Source organism: Mus musculus, chromosome X, assembly GCF_000001635.26.
Source record: "Mus musculus strain C57BL/6J chromosome X, GRCm38.p6 C57BL/6J".
Lineage (NCBI taxonomy): Eukaryota > Metazoa > Chordata > Mammalia > Rodentia > Muridae > Mus > Mus musculus.
In genome coordinates this window covers 164,485,521-164,512,032 of record NC_000086.7, presented here as the reverse complement: position 1 = coordinate 164,512,032, position 26,512 = coordinate 164,485,521, and the positions used below count along the sequence as shown (strand labels likewise).

Genomic DNA, 26,512 nt, shown 5'->3' with positions numbered 1-26,512 from the left:
GGTAGATACTGATTTTAAATTATTTGTGCCTACCCCCAAAGAATGGGACTTCTATATGATATGTTTAGCCTCTTGGGAATACTTTCCAAAGTGGACACCCAAGCATATATTTCCATCAACAATATACAAGGCTTCCCTTTCTAACTCCAAAGCCATTTTAATATGATATTTGTTAAGCCCATGCTCCTTCCTTGAAGAAAAACATAGGCCCTGAGCCTAAACTTATGTTAACCTTATACAAAAAAAAATGCTTCAGCAAATCTCAGGGCACTGGAGTATGTAAAAACCTAAATGCTGATACTGGAAATATTAACACAATAACACTTTTCTCGAGTTGTCACAGCACAGATTGTGCATGCAAGAGAGAAGGGAGAGAGGGAGGGAAGAAATAAGGGGGGAGGGGGGCAAATAAGTATCATAATTTTGCAATGTAGAAGTAATCCACACATCCCTTTGCTCTATAAACTTTGAACTGAGACTTGCTCCTTGTGACAGCCAATAGAGGAAAGACCTAGAAATGCCAATACTGCTCCAGGCATTTCTAGGGCACACGCCTGGAGAAGGCAATGTGCTACAGGCTCAATATATGGCCAGTTACATCCTAAGGCCCCCCTCACATGATTCTTAACAACTGCCAGCTGGAAAAAGCAGAACAAGCAGAAGATGGGACCTATTTTCCTATCAGATCATGGGTGATGCTCATGGTAGGAGACTATCCATGGCATGACAGAGAGATCCAAGGCCACACTACCCCTTTTTCATCAACCCTACCAGAGTCTTTGAAACCTAAAAGTCATTATAAGCAACAGATTGTACACACCCTTGGCATGGACTGAGTATTCATTCATAGTATTGGTTCATCCATGGTCTATATTTGGTTTTACTGCCAAAAACAAAAGAGATGCTAAATGAGGTAATGCCATGGATCAATCAGTGTAGCTTATGGGTAAACTAGGGAATGGACCTCTTATGACACAACTATTCCACAAGTCCTCCAATTAGTGTCATTAAACTTGGCCTTTAAAAAGGAAAGTATCTCCATCAAGCCTGTGGCAGATTAAGAAGGTTGCTGTTTCATTTTTATTACACTTTCTGGTAAAATTTCTAAGATTTCCATTATTTCAGGAGAGATTTAAAGTGCACTAATTGCTCCATTCTGAAAAGAGCTATTAAGAAAGTTCCAAGAACCTTAGTAAATGTGAGGCAGTAGCATAAATCCATTTTAGGAAACATTTTGCAAGGTCGAAAGTGGGAGGGGAAGTTGCTCTGAAGAGAATGGAGTATCTGGGATGTGAAAAAGGTGCATTCGGGGGCATGAACAAATACTCAATCACTGAAGAAGATTCCTGCTATGGGGAGGGTAGAGCAAGCATGACACCTCTTGAGCAAGACAGTCCTGTCTAAACCTGATATAGCTGTCTCTTGCGAGGCTATGCCAGTGCCTGGCAAACACAGAAGTGGATGCTCACAGTCAGCTATTGGATGAAACACAGGGCCCCCAATGGAGGAGCTAGAGAAAGTACCCAAGGAGCTGAAAGGGTCTTCAACCCTATAGGTGGAACAACAATATGAACTAACCAGTACCCCCAGAGCTCGTGTCTCTAGATGCATATGCTGCAGAAGATGGCCTAGTCAGCCATCATTGGGAAGAGAGGCCCCTTGGTCTTGCAAACTTTATATGCTCCATTACAGGGGAAATACCAAAACCAAGAAGTGGGAGTGAGTGGGTAGAGGAGCGGGATAGGGGTGTATAGGAGACTTTCGGGATAGCATTTGAAATGTAAATGAAGTAAATACCTAATAAAAAATTGGGGAAAAAAGATGGTCCTGTCTACTCCATCCATTATCCAGGTCCTCCCTCCCTTCCTTCCCTGCTCCTCCTCTTTCCTTCTCTGTACCCTCCTCCCTTCAGCTCTCCGTAATTTCACATCTTCACCTCTTCAGTTTATAGAGACAAGACACCCTCAGAAAGCATCCTCTGCCAAATTGACCCAATATCGAAAAGTGCCCCACCAGAAGACGCAAACTACTCTTTTTTTGCAATGCCTACTCTTGCCTGCTTTCTGCTTAAATGTGAATTTTTTTTTCTAATTCGGTAGACTCAATTTTGGAAAGAAAGAAGTATCTCTAGAGACATGTGCTCTCAGGCAAGCAACCAAAGAGAAACCAACGTGTGTCAGAGAGATGGCTCAGCAGGGAAAGATACTCGCCACCAAGCCTGCTACCCTGAGCTCCAGTCCAGAACCTACATGGTGGAAGGTCAGAGCTAATCACACAAACTGTCTTCCAACCTCCACAGGTAGAGGCACACACGCGCACACAAAAGGAACGAATGTCAACTTTTAAATGTAAGCTTTTAAACTTAAGAGTAGATGCTAATAAATGGGTAATTAGTAGGATTATAAAGGTTAATTTCCCCTTCGATGCATTTTGTGATTTGTCTACAAATAGAGTGAGGGAGTTTCTTATAATGTTGTAACAAACTCCCTCATACTACTCCAATTTGCTTACTACAATTGGAATATATTTTCTTGCAGTTGTCAAGGCTGGAAGTCTAACAGAAGACTAAAGGCTTTAGCAAGGCCATGCCCTTTCTAAAGTCTCCAGGAAGCAGTCCTTCCTCACCTCCTCTAGCTTTTCACATCTGATGCCCATCCTTGGCTTTCCTTGGTTCGTAGATTCTGTGCTCTAATATCTGACTCTTGCTGCATAGCATCCTCTCTGAATGTTCTCCTTTTCTTATTGACACAGCAACCTTGTGGGATTAAGGATTAAAGCCATGCCAGGGAGGGTTCAGTTTATCTGCACCCACTCAATTTCCTAATGGTAGCCTCTTTTTGAAGTGCAAAGGCTAGTTAGGATTTCAAAGGATCATTTGAGAGGTATAATTCAATTACTAACAAAGTACTTTCTGGGGAGGAGTGCTACTCTTTCCCTGTTCCTATGACAGCAGCCACGCATTAAAGAAATCTCTGTAAAGAGTTGGCTCTCCATCTTCCAATCCTTTTCTCTCTTCTGGAGAAGAGGAGAGAGAAAAAGAATGGACCATAGCCAGCCCTTATGCTTGCCTCTGATTTGTCCGTGTGCCAGAGGATACCCTCAACTGAGCTGAGTGTCTGAGAGCCAACTTGGAAACAACATTCTGAATGTTCCACATTCCACACTTCACCAAGGTCAAGGCCTCAGAATCGTAAACAAATGTAACCAGCTACTGCAGAGGGCTCCCACCCCCACCCTAAGCTGAGAAGAACTAGTGCAAAGCAGAGAGCAAAAAAAAGTCTACTGGAGAAGAGGGAAAAACCTGGGAGGATTGAATGGGAGCAGTGGTTGGCTATACTGGGTGTGGGAAATGGGGAGAAAATGGTTGTTCTGGGTCAGAGAAGGAGAATGTAAGCCAGCCGGGGTATCCAAGAGTCCAGGCATCTATCCTGTGACTTTTCATGTCTTTGAAAACTGCTTGGGACTGGAGAGATGGCTCAGCAGTTAAGAGCACAGACTGTTCTTCCAGAGGTCCTGAGTTCAATTCCCAGCAACCACATGGTGGCTCACAACCATTTATAATGGGATCCAATGCCCTCTTCCGGGCTGTCTGAAGAGAGTTACAAGTGTACTCATATAAATAAATAAATCTTCTTTAAAACAAAACAAAACAAAACAAAAACCTGCTGTCCCTTTAGGTCCCTTGGAATAGTAACATCAAAATCCCTTCCTATTTTTTTTTTTTTTTTGGTCCAACTTACTGACCCCACATGTCAATTCTTGGCCATTGGAAAGTTTTCTCTGTCCACTGAGTTTCAACCACAAGCCTTCTGCTGAACATTCTGAGGTTTCTGACACTCAACCTGTATTCACTTCAAACCTTAGCCCCATATCACCAGGCTATGAGGATTAGGCAATGTTACTCACAGTTTTATGTCAAAACTGGAACCCCGGGAGAGCTAGAGAGACGGTTAATTGATTTTAAAAAGAAAAAGGCAGCTTGCCACATAGGCAAGAGGACATGAGTTCACATACACAGCATCACATTTAAAAAAAAAAAAGAAAACTATTCCAATGTGGCTATAATACCAGCGCTAGGGAGATGGTTGTAGGAAGGAGCTCTCTAGCCAATCACAGTTTCTGAATCAGGAAGCTCCAGCTTCAGTGAGAGACCCTCCTCAAAAAATTAAGATGGAGAGAGATTACACACGACACTGACCTCTGACCTTCACATATCTACATACACATGCATGCATACTCTTCTGTACACACACTCACATGAGCGTGTACATATAACAGAGTGAGAGAAAGAAAACTCTGCCCCCCGCCACGCCCTACTGCACTAAGCCAGCTCTCTTTCCAGCTTTCCTCTTATCTGGTTCTTCTGTCTAACCTAATTTGGGGTTTAAAAAATAACTTCACAATTTAAGATGCTTTCTCACCGTTTGCCACAATATTGAATCAAATGGCACAATGCAATCTCTCTTTCCTTCAGAATTAAAGCCCTTTCTCTGTCATATCTGAAGTTTGGGTAAATAAAAAAACAAATGAACAAACAAAAGAATGTGCAGCTCTGTCTCCTCAATCAGTGAGGGAAGGCATTTCGTATTGTCTACTTTCTGTTGTGATCCTTTCACAAACCTGTTCAGAAAGACATCACTAAGTCCTAAAGGACTTTGAAACCTCTTTATTGTCCTTCTAATAGAAAAGTGTTGTGGGCAGCCGACCAGTGTTCTGAGTGTGATGCTGTCTCCTTGAATGCTTAAGCCCAGAATTCACTCATCTGGAACCTGCTGAAGTTTACAGGAAAATAACAGTGAGTGAATGTGGGAAACCTCTGTATTAGCCAATGCATCCATCAGCCAATGGGTGCAACGCATGCCTGGAGGAAATCTTTGCGGTGTTTTAAAAGTCTCATTTCTAAAGTCAATCAACCTTCCATTATCCTTGAGAAAATCAGCTTCACCAGATATGAAATATCTAAGGGAACTTTCAACAGTGTTCCTATAATACACACACACACACACACACACACACACACACACACACACACCTAAATCTCAGCACTTCAGAGGCTGAGACAGGAGGATAATGAGTTTAAGGTGAACCTAAACTACACAGGAGACCAAAACACAACTACTTATAAGTAACTCTTAAACCTCTTATTTAATAAATAATATACCTGACCCACAAAAGAGTGAGTGACTCCTTGGAGCAAAAGTTTTCGCCACTAGAAAAATGCTCTGGGATAATAAATTGATCTCACCTTTGTGAATCTACAGATAAAGTTTTTTTTTTTTAATAATCACATAAAGGATGAAGACTAACAAGCTGTGGACATCTGTCCAGTAGTTACCCTATGGACACCCCACAGAAAGACCCACTGACTTAGCCCAGCTCTCTTCTCTCCCTTGAGCACGTTAACCACCCTCCCCAACACTCTGATTCGCCATCTTCTATGACTCACCTCCCATCAACGGGTTTGAAAGGAATGGTAGGTGAGGAGAGCCTCCTGGCCTGTCACTCCTGCCCCTTTGTTCACCATCCATGGTATCTTCCTAGGCCAGCAAACTCTTATGTTCCACTTCAGTTGTTTAGGAAAAGTCGAATGCCATGTTCCCGGAGCCCCTGGGAAATTCCAGTTCTGTGGCTGGTTAAACTGCACACGTCTTGGTCCAGGCCGACTGCAGCAGAGAACAGCACAGGCAGGGCAATGTGAGTACTACCTGTGGTCAGATTCCCATGCAGACACACACACACACACACACACACACACACACCACTCCACCTAGCAGGCTGGAGACAGGACAAAGTACACAAGAGCACCCCCACCCCCCCACCCCCAGGTCTCAAGTCTGAAAAGTTGCTGATGTCATGTCCTTTTCTACACTGAGACCAATCAGGGAGCAAGCATTAGAGTTTATCATGAAGGAAATCCACACTTTGTAACTTTTGGGGAATGGAGGCAGCTGAGTAGTTGTGTAGGAAGAAGATGTTACAGCGGCAGAGAGCTGTTTGCTACTTTAGGGACTACTTAGACGAGCCCCAGCATCCAGGAGCTGAGGAGGCTGCTTTTGCAGCAGCTCAGAGAAACTGCTTGCACACGAACATGCACAGCCCAGCCTGGCCATCTGCACATGTGTTTTCAATTTTGCTGGGAGTGTCTTATGGAAAAATGTGTCTGTATGTTACAAAAAAAATGCAAGGGGTAGAGGTGGGAGAGGGATAGAAAGAACTCGTTCTCCAATTGAGGGTGGGGGCGCTGCAAGTTCATGCCATGCCCTATTTTGCCCTTCCTGCACACATTTGGATTTAACTTACAAATAATTGCGGAATGCAAGGAGAAAACTGAACTACAGGGTCACCACAGGTGTGAAAGGGAGCCGCTATCCTTCCTTATGAAGGCTACTGCTTTGGTAAGGTACCCTCTGTCTGCCTCTAGGAATGTTAAGGTTTCAGTCCAGGTGACTTTTCGGCTTTCCAGTTTCCACCAGACTCCCAGGTGTTGGTTTCAGTCAATCGCTGGTGTTGTTACCATCCCTGGGTTTGAAAGGAGCCTGGTGTGAGCAAAACCTCCTGGTCTCAGCTGCTGCTGCTTTTCCTGCCTATCCCCGCCCCTCCAATCTGTTCACCATCCATGACACTCTCCTGTACCAAGGAACCTCATGCTCCACTTGACTTGCTCAGGAAAGACTCCCACTTTTCATCTCTTGCAGGTTGAAGAGAATGCTTTATCCTCGGAAGCCTCTGAGCTGCTCTCTAGCACCAGCCGGCTTCCAAAGGCTGGAGATTTGTTTCTGTTTGAGATCTTTGGCTTCTCAGTTGAAACATTTTGTAACTATTTTTGAACCACTTTGTGCTTGCAGGTGTGCTTGCTTGCTTTTGTTCAGATTGAGTATGACTATTGAGGGTGACCTTGAACTCGCTGTATAGCCAGGCTAGCCTCAAACTTGTTGCAAACCTGCCTCCATCTCCAGAGTGCTAAGATTGCAGGTGTGCACTAAAACACCTCGTGGCATCCTTCATCATTTTAATGCATCCCTTTGAACATATGCTCTTACCCATGCACAGTTTTACTCCAGTGTAATTATATCAACATCCTGTCCAAGAGTTTTTACACTTAGTCTGGACTGCTTTCTATTGTCCCACATATAGCTATACTAATTTCTTTATTCTCCACTACATTTCACATTGTACCAAAAGCATTTCTTTGCACCGGACAGTGGTGGTGCCCACCTTTAATCCTAGCACTCCAGGGGCAGAAGCAAGAGGATCTCTTTGAGTTCTAGGCTAGCTTGTTCTACGGAAAAAGATCTAGAACCACCAAGGCTACACAAAGAAACTAGTAAAACTAAACAAAACGAAGCATGTCCTTGTCGCCCAATGATGCTAGCATGCTTTTGCCATTTCTTGGACTACTAGATCAATATTGTAATCAGTGTCTCTGCGCATATTGCTTTGGCTGCACTTGAAAGTCTCTCTAGAGAAAAGATTTCTAAGAATGGAAATACTGATTCAAGGTTATGTTCTTATGGGGCTGGAGAGATGCCTCAGCCCTTAAGAGCACTTACTGCACCTACATCATACAGCTCACAGCTGCCTGGAACTTTTGTAGGGTAAAAGGTCAGAGCCCACTTCTGGGTTTGAAAACCTACCAATCCCTGAGCTCAAATCCCACCAACCCCTGGCCCTGGCTTGAAATCCCACCAATCCCCACCCTGGAAATCTCCCCCCTGAGAAACCTGCTCAATTTCCTGCTGTTTCTCTCCAAAGCGGAGAAAGCCACTCTCTTGTGCCTTTCTCCATAAATCTTTTCTTTTTTCATGAGGTTTGTTGTGGGGTGTGATTATGTGGTATGCTTTGCTTCCTGACTAACCTTTTCCCTCAGAGCTCTAACACAACTCTAGCTCCAGGAGATCCAATACCATGTTCTGGTCTCCCTTGTCACTCAAGATCACATACCTGCCCTGACACACACACACACATATCTCAATTAAAAAACTTAAAAATAATGTTTTAAAAGTATGGTCTTATACATGTGATAAATGATATGAAACCAAAGATACACACACACATGACTGGATACAAATACATTTGGGAAATTCTGAAAAAAGATTGGTAGATTTTTTCCCCAGCACGTATATGTATGTTTGGTATGCATGCATATGTTCATGTGTGTGAGTAAATGCATGTGCATATATTAGTCAGACATAAGTGGCAGGTGTCTTTCTCAATTGTTCTCCACCTTATGTAGTGCTGCAGAGTCTCTCACTGAACCCCGGAGTTCACAGACTCAGCTATTCTTCATAGCCAGCTTACTCTGGGGATCCTCTGTCAAACACTGGGATTACAAACAAGCCTCCATACCTGCATGGAATTTACATGGGATCTGAACTCAGACCCTCATCCTTATATGGCAACCACATAACTCACTGAGCCACCTATCTCCCCTTCCTAGGAAAAAGTGACTTTCAGTTATGACATTTTACTGTGCTGTTGCAAAGGGGTCACCATTGAGGGGAGCAAAGTGCACAAGAGAGCTCGTTTTATTATTTCTTGAAACTGCACGTGAACCTATAATTTTCTCAGTAGAAATTTTAATTTTAAAGAGAGGCTGCTCATTTAAAATTGGGATAAGCACAGTCAAATTGCTTACTGTCTCTGTTTGCAGAATTTACTAAGAAGGATATATACATGCAAATCCTTCAGTACTGTACCAGGAGAGACATGCAAAACCATAAACATATTTGGTGGAAAGTAAAAAATGTACTTCCAACATAGAAGGGCTGGGAGGGGTTTAAACAGAGGGCCATCATGGGGCAGCTGGATACTACTGCTATTTGTGCCCACTACTATCCTCACATTCCAGCTTATTTACATTAGATTCAGTTTGAATAAGATGCGATTTCTCCAATGTCAAATCTTAAGCTTCAAAATGGCAGTAAAGGACATTCCCAGCTTGCTACACTAACACTTTGAATCTTTTCATTGGATTGATTGTGTGGAGCACTGCTAGCAAATAAGATGGGAGCTGGACTTTTAAACTGCTTGATAATAGTTTCCCTAGAGGAGAACTGCATGCATTTTAAAGAACTAATTTAAAAAACTGAATTACGCTTGAATGTGTACGAGCTATGATTATGGGGGGTGGGGGGGAGATGCTTGACCACAACCTGGAAGACAGCAATAGTAAGCCCTATTGTGCTCATCTGTGTGTGTGTGTGTGTGTGTGTGTGTGTGTGTGTGTGCATGGGTGCATGTTGATGTCTTTGTGTTGAGTGAAATTGGTCCAGGTTGGGTAGTAACAACAAAACCAAAACCACTGTAGTGTGCAGTAAATGGCAGGGACACACACATTCCAAGGGGCATTTTTCACAAGATCCTGCTTCTGTGCCGCATGCTCACTTAGATGACCAAATCACACCTCACTTACAGATTAGTAGCCCATTTATCTCTGAGGATTTGGGGATCCCTGAAAGTCACTTCCAATGAAGAAATATGGTGGGTCACCCCTGGAGTCTTAGGTTTCCTGAGACTGAGGTGGAAGGTCAGTCTAGGCTATTCAGTAAGCACCAGGTCAGGATTGCATAACAAAGCCCTATCTCAAAAATCAAACAACAGTACAGTAAGCAGAGACAGGGTGACAAGAGATAGACACACAGAAAGAGGGGTGGGGTGGGGGAGGCGGGGATACTTCTAATTAGTCAAGGTTGATCCAGAACCAACCACCCAGCACTTTTCCCAGTGCAGACCCTTTAGGAGCTAGGAGGCACTGGGCTTCTGGGCCTCGGAATTACGGGCTTCTCTGGCAAAGCTGCTGCTGTCTTTCAGCGGGCGATGCAAGTGCTGCAAGCCGAGCACTCTGCTGCTGCCTTAGACAACACCCGTACATTCCTGTCTGCCAAGGAGTAGCGGAAGAGTCAAACAAGAGCATACTTTTAAAAAGTTAACGTAATGGGGTATTCTTGAGGTGAATATAAATGGCAAAAATGTCTATGTAACCATGGAACTAGACTTTAAAAAAAGATTTTTTCATAACCAGTGAGTCCATTTTTCCTGCTTGTATGTGAATAAAAGAAGGAAAAGCAAAAGGGAGGAGGGTTGGAGGGAGGGGAAAGGAGGGTAAATTGGTTCCAAACACATTATATCCATGCATGTTTAAGAAAATGTCACTATGAAAAAAAAATAAGAAAATAGAAACATTTTGTTTTATCGTTTAAAAAAATAAACAAAACCAAAAACCAAGCAGTGGCCCACAAGGCCAAATGAGCAGCTTTCTATGTTAAAGGAGAATGAAGAGTCTTGATGGTTATCTGGTCCTTGATGGGACCCTGGATGGCGAAACAAGATGAGAAAGGCACCGGTGGCCCAGTTGTGGAAGTGTACATCTGCATGCTGTCTGTGCTGGACTGGATCCTGTCTCACCTCCACCCTGTCATTGCTGCACTGTGGTCTGGGAAAGAATCTCTGTGCTCTTGGGAAAGGTGTGAGAGAGTACTGGGACAGAGTCACATGGGATTATGAGGCCAAAGAGGAAATGTGCCGGCCGCAATGCTTGCACGCATAGAAAAGGCTGATGAATTCCTTCCCAGTAGGGCAACAACCTAGAATCTGTCATTTTGGAATGTAAATTTGACTCTACATTGGACAGTAATGCAAGCTCTTAACAACAAACAACAGCCCATCTTGCTTACATTATTTTTTTACATTTTGATCATCATTATCTCTTAACTTTAATACCAAACCAAAAAAAAAAAAACTACACTATAGCATTTACCTTAGAAATTGATATTTGTTGATTCCCAATTAGATGTGTGAGGTGGTTTAGTTAGTAAAAGGCTACTGCTACCAAGCTTGATGACCTGAGTTCAATCCCAGGGAACCACATTGAGGAAGGAGGAAACAAACTTCCAACAAGTTGTCTTTTGCCCTCCATACAAGGAATGGGGTATGTGAATGTACATATGTACAAATGTAAAGGCACACAAAATAAATAAATATTTTTAAAACTGTTTTTGCCCATCTCATCTCTTGTTAAACCTAGCCATGATGAGAGATCACAATGTTCATAACTTACAAATAGTTCATTAAAAATATATATAAGTACTAATATACTGTTTCCCATAGAGACATGTGCATATACAGAGGTACATATATTATACAGTAGTCACATACATATGTCTGCAAACATACATACATACATAATAATAATGCATACATTAGGAGAAACAACCATGACAAAATGCACAGTAAATTAGGGCAATAAACGCAAAGATATTCATTGAGTTGAGTTATTCTTGCAATTCTTGAGCAGGCTAGAAGCTTTCAAGATATAGCAGTGGTAAGTGGGAATCGGATAGCAAAATCAGTAAACAGAAATTAAAACCTGGTACACATTCTTTACCAGTTAAGTTGGTTCATTTATGTGAATAATAGTGTATTTGTTGTCATTTGAGATCTTCTAAAGAAGAGAATACATTCCTACATTCATGCACGAGCAGATCTTAGCCATGATTTGCAATGGGAGGAAATATGAGGTCCTTCAGTAGGGAGAACATTGGCTTCTGATATGCTGTGAATATTCAGTGATTCCTTCCTCAGCCTAGCAGCTTCAGGCAATGTCTCAGAAGCTCTGAAGTATCAGTCATGCTGTTTGTATTCTGTGCATGCATTCTTGACAATGAACATTGTTACCATGAAAAAGAAGGCTTATACATGAGCCCCATCTGCATTTGGCATGGCCATATTAAAAATATGGGGGACAAGAATTGCTTTGGAGGAAATATTATGATAGTTAATACTGTTAGATTCATAGGGACTAGAATCACCTAAGGAATAAGGCTCTAGACATACTGTATGAAGGAGTTTCTAGACGTGGTTAACTGAGTCAGAAAAACCGACCCAAATGTGAGCAGCATCATTCCATAGTTAAGGTCCTAGACTGAATAGCTTGGAGAAAGGAAATAGCGCAGCAGCATTTCTCTCTGCCGAGTCTTTGCTACCATATTACACTGTGTCTTGAATTGTAAGCCAAAATAATCCCTTCCTCCATTATTAAGATGTTTTCGTGAGCTTATTTTACTACCTCAATCAGAAACATAACAAACATGTACATCTTCAATAAAATGGGAACAAAGAATCAGAAATGTTGAATGACCTATGTATGTAAACATGGGAATCACTTTAAGAGTTTAAAAACATTGCGGTTTAAAACTGTTAAGTGATACAGGCAGGCTTCATTTAAAGATAATACTTTGGTGGAGTGGTGCACACTTTTAATCAATGCACTCAAGACGCAGATGCAGGCAGATCTTCATGAGTTCATGGGCAGCCCCTGGTCTAAATAGTCTACACAGCAAGTTTAAGACAACTAGGGCAACTGAAAGAGACCCTGTCTAAAAGAAGGAGGAGGAGAAAATAAAACCAAAAATAATGTGGCAATGCATATTGTAAATACAGATCAGTTGTATATCTCCAAAGATAGACACATATATTTATCCATACATGTATATATGTATATATGTATGTATGTATGTATGTATGTATACATGTATACATATATACATATATATATATATGTGTATACATGTATACATATATACATATATATATGTGTATATATATGTATTAGGTTAGGAAAATATTTTCCCCAGTGTTAGTGGTATACCTTGGCAATACAATGCTTGCCTAGCATTATGAAGCCTTAGGGTTCATCTCCAGTACTGAATATAAATATTACAGGTTTTTCCCCTGAAAAATTATTCATTGTGCATACATTCTAAATTTTTAAAACTGTTAGTATATATAAAGCTTACATCTAAAAATTGAAAAAGAAGTTAACTTAGTTAGGGTGTCTATTGCTATGATAAAAACATCATGATCAAAAGCAACTTGGGAAGGAAAGGGTTTATTTCACTTACTCTTCCACATCACTGTTCATCATTAAAAAAAGTCAGGACAGTAACCTGGAGACAGGAGCACATATGGAGGCTATGGAGGGGTGCTACTTACTGGCTTGCTCCCCCATGGCTTGCTTAGCCTGATTTCTTATAGAACCCAAGACCACCAACCCAGGGTGGCACCACACACAATGGGCTGGGTGCTCTGCCATCAATCACCAAATAAGAAAATGCCCTACAGGCTTGCCTGAAGCCCCATCTTATGATGGCATCAGTTGAGGCTCCTTCCTCTCTGATTGCTCTAGTTTATGGAAAATTTTGACATAAAACTAGCCAGCAGAGATGTCCTTCAAATACTGTGTTGAGCAAAGTAAACACAGATTTATTAAGGAAAAGAGAGAAAGTCAAAGAGTCCTTAAGAAAGAAATATTCTCGTTCAAACCCTAAATTCAATTATGCTTTTTATATATAATGTGTATATAATTATATACCATAAATTGTATAGTTATAATTTTTTCTTTAATTTATAATTTTTTCTTTATAATTATAAAAATTAAGAGGTAGAGAGATGGCTAAGAGAACACACTGGCTGCTCTTGCAGAAGACCTGGGTTTGATTCCCAGGACCCACATGGTGGTGTGCAGTCATCTTTAACCCCAGTTCCTGAGGATTCAACCACATTTACTGATCTCAAGGAGAACTAGGCACACATGTAGTACACATACATATATATAGGCAAAACACCCATAGACTTAAATATTTTTAATTATAGAGAAATGAAAGTTAGGTTAATATCACACATGGTAAGAAGAAATTATAAATAATCTAAGCAGCTAACATTATGGAATGTGATAGAGTAATTTTCATACCAAAACGTTGAAACTTACAAAACTTTTTCCATAAGGCTTCTGAAAGAAGGGGTCATCACAAATTCTTTTCTGATAGGGTCACTGCTTTCAATTAGAGTAAAATGATAAAAGACATACAGTAGTCTTTCTTATCTACTGTTTCACTTCCCAAGGTTTCAGTCCCTTGGGGCCATCTACCTGTGAAATCATTCAATGAGAAAGCCTGAAAGTAACTCACAAGTTTTCAATTCTGCACCATTCCGATCAGTGCAATGAAATGTCTCTTACTTTGTCCTGCCCTCCATCTAATAATATCTGTACTCTCCACTCCGCTGGTCATACCCCATCCTAGTTAAACATTTAAGTAATTACCTTGGTTATCAAATCAGCTGGGACAGTGCCACACATGTGGAGTTCAAGCAGACCGGATGCAGTAGCCTGGTGCTACATCACAATGCCCCCACTGTTCCTATGTCATCTGCTTACATAGGCATTGGTTGTACCATCTTACATTACCACTAAAAAATGGAGGGGAAATATAGCCCAGTAGGGTATTTTTGGAGAGGGCACATTCAAATATCTTTATTACTACTGTTTGAATTTTATTGTGTGGATTCATCATAAGCATTACTATTCTACACAGAGACATTTTCCATACAATTATGCAATATATATTAAGCATATTCCTCACCATACCTCTCTATGGTCCTTTTTTGAACCCTTCCTCATCCTGTTAGTCTCCATATTCCTGTAGCTTATACTTTCTTGTCATATATGTGTGTACATGCTTTTATGTTTCTATATGAAATCTAGGAACTACAAGTGAGAGAAAGTACATACTTGTCTCTCTGGAATGGACTTAATTCATTTAGACTACAAATAATTACTTCAAACCGTACAGCTTCATCCCTCCTAATGGCTGGGAAAATGTTTCATATATATGTATATATGTGTGTGTATATATATATATATATATATATCACATTTTATAATTTAAATTTTAATTTTTCTAAGAATATATATAACCTACTGTGTCCATTTAGTGTTGTGTATAAGTACATGTGTTTAGGGCTGACCATTTGGGACTGGATAATCTATCAAGGAGCTGGTCTCCAGAGAAGACTGATTCTCTCAGCAGGCACTGTCTAGTTCTTCATCTAGGGATATGACCTTGTGAAATTCCACCTCTGCAGACTGGAATGACACTTAGTGTTGTTATTATGCAAATTTTGTTTCAGCAATTGTATTGTTGAAATGTCATAGGGCAGCTTTCCTATGTTTGGAAGACACTATTTTAGCAAGTGCTAGTGATATACCTTGGTGATACAATGCTTTCCTAGCATTATGAAGCCTTAGGGTTCATCTCCAGTACTGAAAAATAATACAGGTTTTTCCCCTGAAAAATTATTCATTGTGCATACATTCCAAATTTTTAATACTGTTAGTTTATTTTTTTTCTTTCCATTTTTTATTAGGTATTTAGCTCATTTACATTTCCAATGCTATACCAAAAGTCCCCCATACCCACCCACCCCCACTCCCCTACCCGCCCACTCCCCCTTTTTGGCCCTGGCGTTCCCCTGTTCTGGGGCATATAAAGTTTGTGTGTCCAATGGGCCTCTCTTTCCAGTGATGGCCGACTAGGCCATCTTTTGATACATATGCAGCTAGAGTCAAGAGCTCCGGGGTACTGGTTAGTTCATAATGTTGATCCACCTATAGGGTTGCAGATCCCTTTAGCTCCTTTGGTACTTTCTCTAGCTCCTCCATTGGGAGCCCTGTGATCCATCCATTAGCTGACTGTGAGCATCCACTTCTGTGTTTGCTAGGCCCCGGCATAGTCTCACAAGAGACAGCTACATCTGGGTCCTTTCGATAAAATCTTGCTAGTGTATGCAATGGTGTCAGCGTTTGGATGCTGATTATGGGGTGGATCCCTGGATAAGGCAGTCTCTACATGGTCCATCCTTTCATCTCAGCTCCAAACTTTGTCTCTGTAACTCCTTCCAAGGGTGTTTTGTTCCCACTTCTAAGGAGGGGCCTAGTGTCCACACTTCAGTCTTCATTTTTCTTGAGTTTCATGTGTTTAGGAAATTGTATCTTATATCTTGGGTATCCTAGGTTTTGGGCTAATATCCACTTATAAGTGAGTACATATTGTGTGAGTTGTTTGTAAATGTGTTACCTCACTCAGGATGATGCCCTCCAGGTCCATCCATTTGGCTAGGAATTTCATAAATTCATTCTTTTTAATAGCTGAGTAGTACTCCATTGTGTAGATGTACCACATTTTCTGTATCCATTCCTCTGTTGAGGGGCATCTGGGTTCTTTCCAGCTTCTGGCTATTATAATACTGCTAGTTTAAATGTTTTGATATATAAAGCTTACATCTAAAAACTGAAAAAGAAGTTATCTTAGATAGGGTGTCTACTGCTATGATAAAAACATCATTATCAAAGCAACTTATGAAGGAAAGGGTTTATTTCACTTACTCTTCCACATCACAGTTCATCATAAAAGGAAGTCAGGACAGTAACCTGGAGACAGGAGCACATATGGAGCCTATGGAGGGGTGCTACTTACTGGCTTGCTCCCTCATGACTTGATTAGCCTGGTTTCTTATAGAACCCAAGACCACCAACCCAGGGTGGCACCACACACAATGGGCTGGGTGATCCACCATCAATCACCAATTAAGAAAATGCCTGAGCGCCTTTTTCGAGCTCCAGACATCCGGCCACCTTCCTGGCCAGAATACAGCGGTCCATCTGGCCCGGGAGGACTTTGCCTGAGGATCAGAGGAAGATATCTTGGTTCTGAGACTCCACCGAAAGTAATCTGCATAGGTGAGAGTGTGGAACAGTCTAACAGCTTCTGTGACAGGCCAAAGCAACACGGCTTCTGGGAAAGGTCCTGTTTTGGGCCTTCATCTTCGGCCAGGAGGGAGGTCCGAACGCCAGATATCTGTGCACCTTCCCTGTAACAGGAGAGCTTGCCTGCAGATAGTGCTCTGACCACTGAAACTCAGAGGAGAGAGCTAGTCTCCCAGGTCTGCTGAAAGAGGGTAAGAGAATCACCAGAGGAACAATCTCTAAACAGAGACAACTATAACAACTAACTCCAGAGATTACGAGACAGGGAAAGGTAAACGTAAGAATCTTAATAACAGAAACCAAGACCACTCACCATCATCAGAACACAGCACTCCTACTTCGCCCAGTCCAGGGTACACACCCAAAAAGCTAGACCTGGATTTAAAAGCATAGCTCATGATGATGGTAGAGGACAACAAGAAGGACTTTAATAACTCACTTAAAGAAATACAGGAGAACACTGCTAAACAGGTTGAAGACATTAAAGAGGAAGTACAAAATCCCTTAAAGAATTGCAGGAAAACACAAACAAACAGGTGATGGAATTGAATAAAACCATCCAAGACCTAAAAAGGGAAGTAGACACAAGGAAGAAAACCCAAAGTGAGGCAACGCTGGAGATATAAACCCTAAGAAAGAAATCTGGAACCATAGATGAGAGCATCAGCAACAGAATACAAGAAATGGAAGAGAGAATCTCAGGTGCAGAAGAATCCATAGAGAACATCGGCACAATAATCAAAGAAAATGGAAAATGCAAAAAGATCCTAACTCAAAACATCCAGGAAATCCAGGACACAATGAGAAGACCAAACCTAAGGATAATAGGAGTAGATGAGAATGAAGATTTTCAACTCAAAAGACAGGCAAATATCTTCAACAAAATTATAGATGAAAACTTCCCAAACCTAAAGTAAGACATGCCCATGAACATACAAGAAGCCTACAGAACTCCAAATTGACTGGACCAGAAAATAAAATTCCTCCTGACACATAATAATCAGAACAACAAATGCACTAAATAAAGGTAGAATACTAAAAGCAGTAAGGGAAAAAGGTCAAGTAACATATAAAGGCAAGCCTATCAGAATTACACCAGATTTTTCAACAGAGACTATGAAAGCCAGAAGGGCCTGGACAGATGTTAAACAGACACTAAGAGAACACAGATGCCAGCCCAGGCTACTATACCCGGCCAAACTCTCAATTACCATAGATGGAGAAACCAAAGTATTCCATGACAAAACCAAATTCACACAATATCTTTCCATGAATTCAGCCCTTCAAAGTATAATAACAGAAGAAAAAATACAAGGACGGAAATCACGCCCTAGAAAAAGCAAGAAAGTAATCCCTCAACAAACCCAAAAGAAGACAGCCACAAGAACAGAATGCCAACTCTAACAACAAAAATAAAAGGAAGCGACAATTACTTTTCCTTAATATCTCTTAATATCAATGGACTCAATTCCCCAATAAAAAGACATAGACTAACAGACTGGCTACACAAACAGGACCCAACATTCTGCTGCTTACAGGAAACCCATCTCAGGGAAAAAGACAGACACTACCTCGGAGTGAAAGGCTGGAAAACAATTTTCCAAGCAAATGGTATGAAGAAACAAGCTGGAGTAGCCATTCTAATGTCGGATAAAATCGACTTCCAACCCAAAGTTATCAAAAAAGACAAGGAGGGACACTTCATACTCATCAAAGGTAAAATCCTCCAAGAGGAACTCTCAATTCTGAATATCTATGCTCCAAATCCAAGGGCAGCCACATTCATTAAAGACACTTTAGTAAAGCTCAAAGCACACATTATACCTCACACAATAATAGTGGGAGACTTCAACACACCACTTTCATCAGTGGACAGATCGTGGAAACAGAAACTAAACAGGGAAACAGTGAACCTAACAGAAGTCATGAAACAAATGAATCTGACAGATATCTACAGAACATTTTATCCTAAAACAAATGGATATACCTTCTTCTCAGCACCTCACGGGACCTTCTCCAAAATTGACCATATAATTGGTCACAAAACAGGCCTCAACAGATACAAAAATATTGAAATTGTCCCATGCATCCTATCAGACCACCATGGCCTAAGGCTGATCTTCAATAACAACATAAATAATGGAAAGCCAACATTCACATGGAAACTGAACAAAATTCTTCTCAATGATACCTTGGTCAAGGAGGGAATAAAGAAAGAAATTAAAGACTTTTTAGAGTTTAATGAAAATGAAGCCACAACATACCCAAACCTATGGGATACAATGAAAGCATTTTTAAGAGGGAAACTCATAGCTCTGAGTGCCTCCAAGAAGAAACTGGAGAGAGCATACACTAGCAGCTTGACAACACATCTAAAACTCTAGAAAAAAAGGAAGCAAATTCACCCAAGAGGAGTAGACAGCAGGAAATAATCAAACTCAGGGGTGAAATCAACCAAGTGGATACAAGAAGAAATATTCAAATAATTAACCAAACGAGGAGTTGGTTCTTTGAGAAAATCAACAAGCTAGATAAACCCTTAGCCAGACTCACTAGAGGGCACAGGGAAAGCATCCTAATTAACAAAATTAGAAATGAAAAGGAAGACATAACAACAGATCCCGAAGAAATCCAAAACACCATCAGATCCTTCTACAAAAGGCTATACTCAACAAAACTGGAAAACCTGGATGAAATGGACAAGTTTCTAGACAGATACCAGTTACCTAATTCAAATCAAGATCAGGTTAATGATCTAAATAGTCCTATATCCCCTAAAGAAATAGAAGCAGCCATTAATAGTCTCCCAACCAAAAAAAAAAGCCCAGGACCAGATGGATTTAGTGCAGAGTTCTATCAGACCTTCAAAAAAGATCTAATCCCAGTTCTTCACAAACTATTCCACAAAATAGAAACAGAAGGTACTCTACCCAATTCATTCTATGAAGCCACAATTACTCTGATACCTAAACCACAAAAAGACCTAACAAAGATAGAGAACTTTAGACCAATTTCCCTTATGAATATCGATGCAAAAATCCTCAATAAAGTTCTCGATAACCGAATCCAAGAACACATCAAAACAATCATCCACCCTGACCAAGTTGGTTTCATCCCAGGGATGGAAGGATGGTTCAATATACAGAAATCCATCAACGTAATCCAATATATAAACAAACTCAAAGACAAAAACCACATGATCGTCTCGTTAGATGCGGAGAAGCATTTGAAAAAAATCCAACACCCATTCATGATAAAAGTCTTGGAAAGATCGGAATTCAAGGACCATACCTAACCATGATAAAAGCAATCTACAGCAAACCAGTAGCCAACATCAAAGTAAATGGTGAGAACCTGGAAGCAATCCCACTAAAATCAGGGACTAGACAAGGCTGTCCACTCCCTACCTATTCAACATTGTACTTGTAGTCCTAGCTAGAGCAATTCGACAACAAAAGGAGATCAAGGGTATATAAATTGGAAAGGAAGAAGTCAAAATATCACTTTTTGCAGATGATATGATACTATATATAAGTGACCCTAAAAATTCCACCAGAGAACTCCTAAGCCTGATAAAGAGCTTCAATGAAGTAGGTGGATATAAAATTAACTCAAACAATCAATGGCCTTTCTGTACACAAGGATAAACTGGCTGAGAAAGAAATTAGGGAAACAACACCCTTCTCAATAGTCACAAATAATATAAAATACCTTGGCGTGACTCTAAGGAAGTGAAAGATCTGTATGATAAGAACTTCAAGTCTCTGAAGAAAGAAATTAAAGATCTCAGAAGATGGAAAGATCTCCAATTCTCATGGATTGGCAGGATAAATAGAGTAAAAATGGCTATCTTGCCAAAAGCAATCTACAGATTCAATGCAATCCCCATCAAAATTCCAACTCAAATCTTCAACCAATTAGAAAGGGCAATTTTCAAAAACATCTGGAATAACAAAAAACCTAGGATAGCAAAAACTCTTCTCAAGGATAAAAGAACCTCTGGTGGAAACACCATGCCTGACCTAAAGCTGTACTTCAGAGCAGTTGTGATAAAAACTGCATGGTACTGGTATAGCAACAGACAAGTAGACCAATGGAACAGAATTGAAGACCCAGAGATGAACCCACACACCTATGGTCACTTGATCTTTGACAAGGGAGCTAAAAACAACCAGTGGAAAAAAGACAGCATTTTCAACAAATGGTGCTGGCAGAACTGGTTGCTATCATGTAGAAGAATTCGAATTGATCCATTCCTATCTCCTATTACTAAGGTCAAATCTAAGTGGATTAAGGAACTCCACATAAAACCAGAGACACTGAAACTTATTGAGGAGAATGTCAAAAAGTTGCAAAGCTTCTGCAAGGCAAAAGACACCGTTAATAAGACAATCAACAGATTGCGAAAGGATCTTTACCTATCCTAAATCAGATTGGGGACTAATATCCAATATATATGAAGAACTCAAGAAGATGGACTCCAGAAAATCAAATAACCCCATTTAAAAATGTGGCTCAGAGCTGAACAAAAATTCTCACCTGAGGAATACCAAATGGCAGAGAAGCACCTGAAAACATGTTCAACATCCTTAATCATCAGGGAAATGCAAAACAAAACAAACCTGAGATTCCACCTCACACCAGTCAGAATGGCTAAGATCAAAAACTCAGGTGACAGCAGATGCTGGTGAGGATGTGGAGAAAGAGGAACACTCCTCCATTGTTGGTGGGATTGCAAACTTGTACTACCACACTTTTAGAATCAGTCTGGTGGTTCCTCAGAAAATTGGATATAGTACTACCGGAGGATCCCACAATACCTCTTCTGGGCATATATACAGAAGATGTTCCAACTGGTAAGAAGAACACATGCTCCACTATGTTCATAGCAGCCTTATTTATAATAGCCAAAAGCTGGAAAGAACCCAGATTCCCCTCAACAGAGGAAAGGATACAGAAAATGTGGTACATTTACAAAATGAAGCTATTTAAAAAATAAATATTTAAAAAACTCAGCTATTTAAAAAATGAATTTATGAAATTCCTAGGCAAATGGATGGACCTGGAGGGCATTATCCTGAGTGAGGTAACCCAATCACAAAAGAACTCACATTATATGTACTCACTGATATTAACCCAGAAACTTAGAATACCCAAGATACAAGATACAATTTGCAAAACACATGCAACTCAGGAGGATTGAAGACCAAATTGTGGACACTTTGCCCCTTCTTAGAATTGCGAACAAAACACCCATGGAAGGAGCTACAGAGACAAAGTTTGGAGCTGAGAAGAAAGGATGGACCATCTAGAGACTGCCATACCGGAGGATCCCTCCCATAATCAGCCTCTAATTGCTGACACAATTGCATACACTAGCAAGATTTTGCTGAAAGGACCCAGATATAGCTGTCTCTTTAAGGCTATGCCAGGGCCTAGCAAAGACAGAAGTGGATGCTCACAGTGAGCTATTGGATGGATCACAGGGCCCTCAATGGAGGAGCTAGAGAGAGTACCCAAGAGCTAAAGGGATCTACAACCCTATAGGTGGAACAACAATACGAACTAACCAGTACCCCCTGGAGCTTGAGTCTCTAGCTGCATATGTAACAGAAGATGGCCTAGTCAGCCATCATTGGAAAGAGAGGCCCATTGGTCTGGCAAACTTGATATGCCCCAGTATAGCGGAATGCCTGGGCCAAGAAGTGAGAGAGGTTGGGTAGGGGAGTGGGAGCGGAGGAAATGGGGGACGTTTTGGATACCATTGGAAATGTAAATGAAGAAAATACATAATTAAAAAAATCAAAGAAAACAAAAATAAGATCTCCCATGCTCATTGACTGGCAGGTTCAATATAGTAAAAATGGCTATCTTGCCAAAAGCAATCTACAGATTCAATGCAATCCCCATCAAAATTCAAACTCAATTCTTCAACCAATTAGAAAGGGCAATTTTCAAAAACATCTGGAATAACAAAAAATCTAGGATAGCAAAATTCTTCTCAATGATAAAAGAACCTCTGGTGGAATCACCATGCCTGACCTAAAGCTGTACTTCAGAGCAATTGTGATAAAAACTGCATGGTACTGGTATGGCAATAGACAAGTAGACCAATGGAATAGGATTGAAGACCCAGAAATGAACACACACACCTATGGTCACTTGATCTTTGACAAGGGAGCTAAAACCATCCAGTGAAAAAAAGACAGCATTTTCAACAAATGATGCTGGGACAACTGGCAGTTATCCTGTAGGAGAATATGAATTTATCCCTTCCTATCTCCTTGTACTAAGGTCAAATCTAAGTGGATCAAGGAACTCCACAAAAATCCAGAGACAGTGAAACTTATAGACGAGAAAGTGGGGGAAAGCCTCAAATATATAGGGAGAGGGGAAAAATTCCTGAATAGAACAGCAATGACTTGTGCTCTAAGATCAAAAATGGACAAATGGGACCTCATAAAATTGCAAAGCTTCTATAAGGCAAAAGACACCATCAATAAGACAAAAATGCCACCAACAGATTGGGAAAGGATCTTTACCTATCCTAAATCAGATAGGGGACTAATATCCAATATATATAAAGAACTCAAGAAGATGGACTCCAGAAACTCAAATAATCCCATTAAAAATGGAGAACAGAGCTAAACAAAGAATTCTCACCTGAGAAATACTGAATGGCAGAGAAGCACCTGAAAAAAAATGTTCAGCATCCTTAATCATCAGGGAAATAGGAAACAAAACAACCCTGAGATTCCACCTCACACCAGTCAGAATGGATAAGATCAAAAATTCAGGTGACAGCAGATGCTGGCAAGGATGTGGAGAAAGAGAAACACTCCTCCATTGTTGGTGGGATTACAAGCTTGTACTACCACACTTTTAGAATCAGTCTGGTGGTTCCTCAGAAAATTGGACATAGTACTACCGGAGGATCCCACAATATCTCTCCTGGGCATATATCCAGAAGATGTTCCAACTGGTAAGAAGGACACATGCTCCACTATGTTCGTAGCATCCTTATTTATAATAGCCAGAAGCTGGGAAGAACCCAGATGCCCCTCTACAGAGGAAAGGAGACAGAAAAATGTGGTACATTTACACAATGGAGTACTACTCAGCTATTAAAAAGAATGAATTTATGAAATTCCTAGGCAAATGGATGGACCTGGAGGTCATCATCCTGACTGAGGTAACACAATCACAAAAGAACTCACATGATATGTACTCACTGATAAGTGGATATTATCCCAGAAACTTAGAATACCCAAGATACAAAATACAATTTGCAAAACACATGCAACTCAAGAAGAAAAAAGACCAAAGTGTGGACACTTTGCCCCTTCTTAGAATTGCAAACAAAACACCCATGGAAGGAGCTACAGAGACAAAGTTTGGAGCTGAGAAGAAAGGATGGACCATCTAGAGACTGCCAAACCTGAGGATCCCTCCCATAATCAGCCTCCAAACGCTGACACCATTGCATACACTAGCAAGATTTTGCTGAAAGGACCCAGATATAGCTGTCTCTTGTGAGGCTATGCCGGGGCCTAGCAAACACAGAAGTGGATGCTGACAGTCAGCTATTGGATGGAACACCGGACCCGAAATGGAGGAGCTAGAGAAAGTACCCAAGGAGCTAAAGGGATCTGCAACCCTATAGGTGGAACAACAAAATGAACTAACAAGTACCCCCTGGAGCTTGTGTCTCTAGCTGCATATGTAACAGAAGATGGCCTAGTGGGCCATCATTGGAAAGAGAGGCCCATTGGTCTTGCAAACTTTATATGCCCCAGTACAGCGGAATGCCAGGGCCAAAACATAAGAGTGGGTGGGTAGGAGAGTGGGTGCAGAGGGTATGGGGACATTTTGGATACCATTGGAAGTGTAAAAGAAGAAAATACCTAATTTTTTAAAATCACTTAAAAATAGAAGAAAAAAAAAAAGAAAATGCCCTACAGGCTTGCCCTAAGCCCTTATGGTAACATCATTTGAGGCTTTTTTCTCTCCAATTGCCCTAGTTTATGGGAAAAAATTGCATAAAACTAGCCAGCAGAGATGTCCTTCAAATACTATGTTGAGCAAATTAAACACAGATTTATTAAGGAAAAGAGAGAAAGTCAGAGTCTTAAGAAAGGAATATTCTCCTTCAAACCCTAAATTCGATTATAATTTTTATATATAATGTATATATATATACCATAATATATATATACCATAATTTTTATAGTTATAATTTTCTCTGTATAATTATAAAGAAATGAGGGGTAGAGAGATGGCTAAGAGAACATACTGGCTGCTCTTGCAGAAGACCTGGGTTTGATTCCCAGGACCCACATGGTGGTGTGCAGTCATCTTTAACCCCAGTTCCTGAGGATTCAACCACATTTTCTGATTTCCAGGAGAACTAGGCACACATGTAGTGCACATACATATATATAGGCAAAACACCCATAGACTTAAATATTTTTAATTATAGAGAAATGAAAGTTAGGTTAATATCACACATGGTAAGAAGAAATTATGAATAATCTAAGCAGCTAACATTATGGAATATGATAGAGTAATTTTCATACCAAAACGTTGAAACTTACAAAACTTTTTCCATAAGGCTTCTGAAAGAAGGGGTCATCACAAATTCTTTTCTGATAGGGTCACTGCTTTCAATTAGAGTAAAATGATAAAAGACATACAGTAGTCTTTCTTATCTACTGTTTCACTTCCCAAGGTTTCAGTCCCTTGGGGCCATCTACCTGTGAAATCATTCAATGAGAAAGCCTGAAAGTAACTCACAAGTTTTCAATTCTGCACCATTCCGATCAGTGCAATGAAATGTCTCTTACTTTGTCCTGCCCTCCATCTAATAATATCTGTACTCTCCACTCCGCTGGTCATACCCCATCCTAGTTAAACATTTAAGTAATTACCTTGGTTATCAAATCAGCTGGGACAGTGCCACACATGTGGAGTTCAAGCAGACCGGATGCAGTAGCCTGGTGCTACATCACAATGCCCCCACTGTTCCTATGTCATCTGCTTACATAGGCATTGGTTGTACCATCTTACATTACCACTAATAAATGGAGGGGGAATATAGCCCAATAAGGTATTTATGGAGAGGGCACATTCAAATATCTTTATTACTACTGTTTGAATTTTATTGTGTGGATTCATCATAAGCATTACTATTCTACACAGAGACATTTCCATAAAATTATGCAATATATATTAAGCATATTCCTCACCATACCTCTCTATGGTCCTTTTTTGAACCCTTCCTCATCCTGTTAGTCTCCATATTCCTGTAGCTTATACTTTCTTGTCATATATGTGTGTACATGCTTTTATGTTTCTATATGAAATCTAGGAACTACAAGTGAGAGAAAGTACATACTTGTCTCTCTGGAATGGACTTAATTCATTTAGACTACAAATAATTACTTCAAACCGTACAGCTTCATCCCTCCTAATGGCTGGGAAAATGTTTCATATATATGTGTGTATATATATATATATATATATATATATATATATATATCACGTTTTATAATTTAAATTTTTATTTTTCTAAGAATATATATAACCTACTGTGTCCATTTAGTGTTGTGTATAAGTACATGTGTTTAGGGCTGACCATTTGGGACTGGATAATCTATCAAGGAGCTGGTCTCCAGAGAAGACTGATTCTCTCAGCAGGCACTGTCTAGTTCTTCATCTAGGGATATGACCTTGTGAAATTCCACCTCTGCAGACTGGAATGACACTTAGTGTTGTTATTATGCATATTTTGTTTCAGCAATTGTATTGTTGAAATATCATAGGGCAGCTTTCCTATGTTTGGAAGACACTATTTTAGCAACAGTGCTAGTGATATACCTTGGTGATACAATGCTTTCCTAGCATTATGAAGCC

The 26,512-nt window shown here is 40.4% G+C and overlaps 1 protein-coding gene across 1 annotated transcript in view; it reads right to left on the bottom strand.

The window, feature by feature from the left end:
• The window catches only part of Asb9 (ankyrin repeat and SOCS box-containing 9), a 41,850-nt gene extending 27,720 nt beyond the window's left edge, over positions 1–14,130 (bottom strand). The window contains exons 1-2 of the mRNA NM_027027.2: positions 14,099–14,130; positions 5,447–5,663 (exon numbers count right to left, since the gene is read on the bottom strand). Of these exons, the coding sequence (NP_081303.1) occupies positions 5,447–5,528 (82 nt within the window). The 5' untranslated portion in view covers positions 5,529–5,663; positions 14,099–14,130. The remainder of the gene's footprint in view (positions 1–5,446; positions 5,664–14,098) is intronic.
• Positions 14,131–26,512: the final 12,382 nt, after the last annotated feature.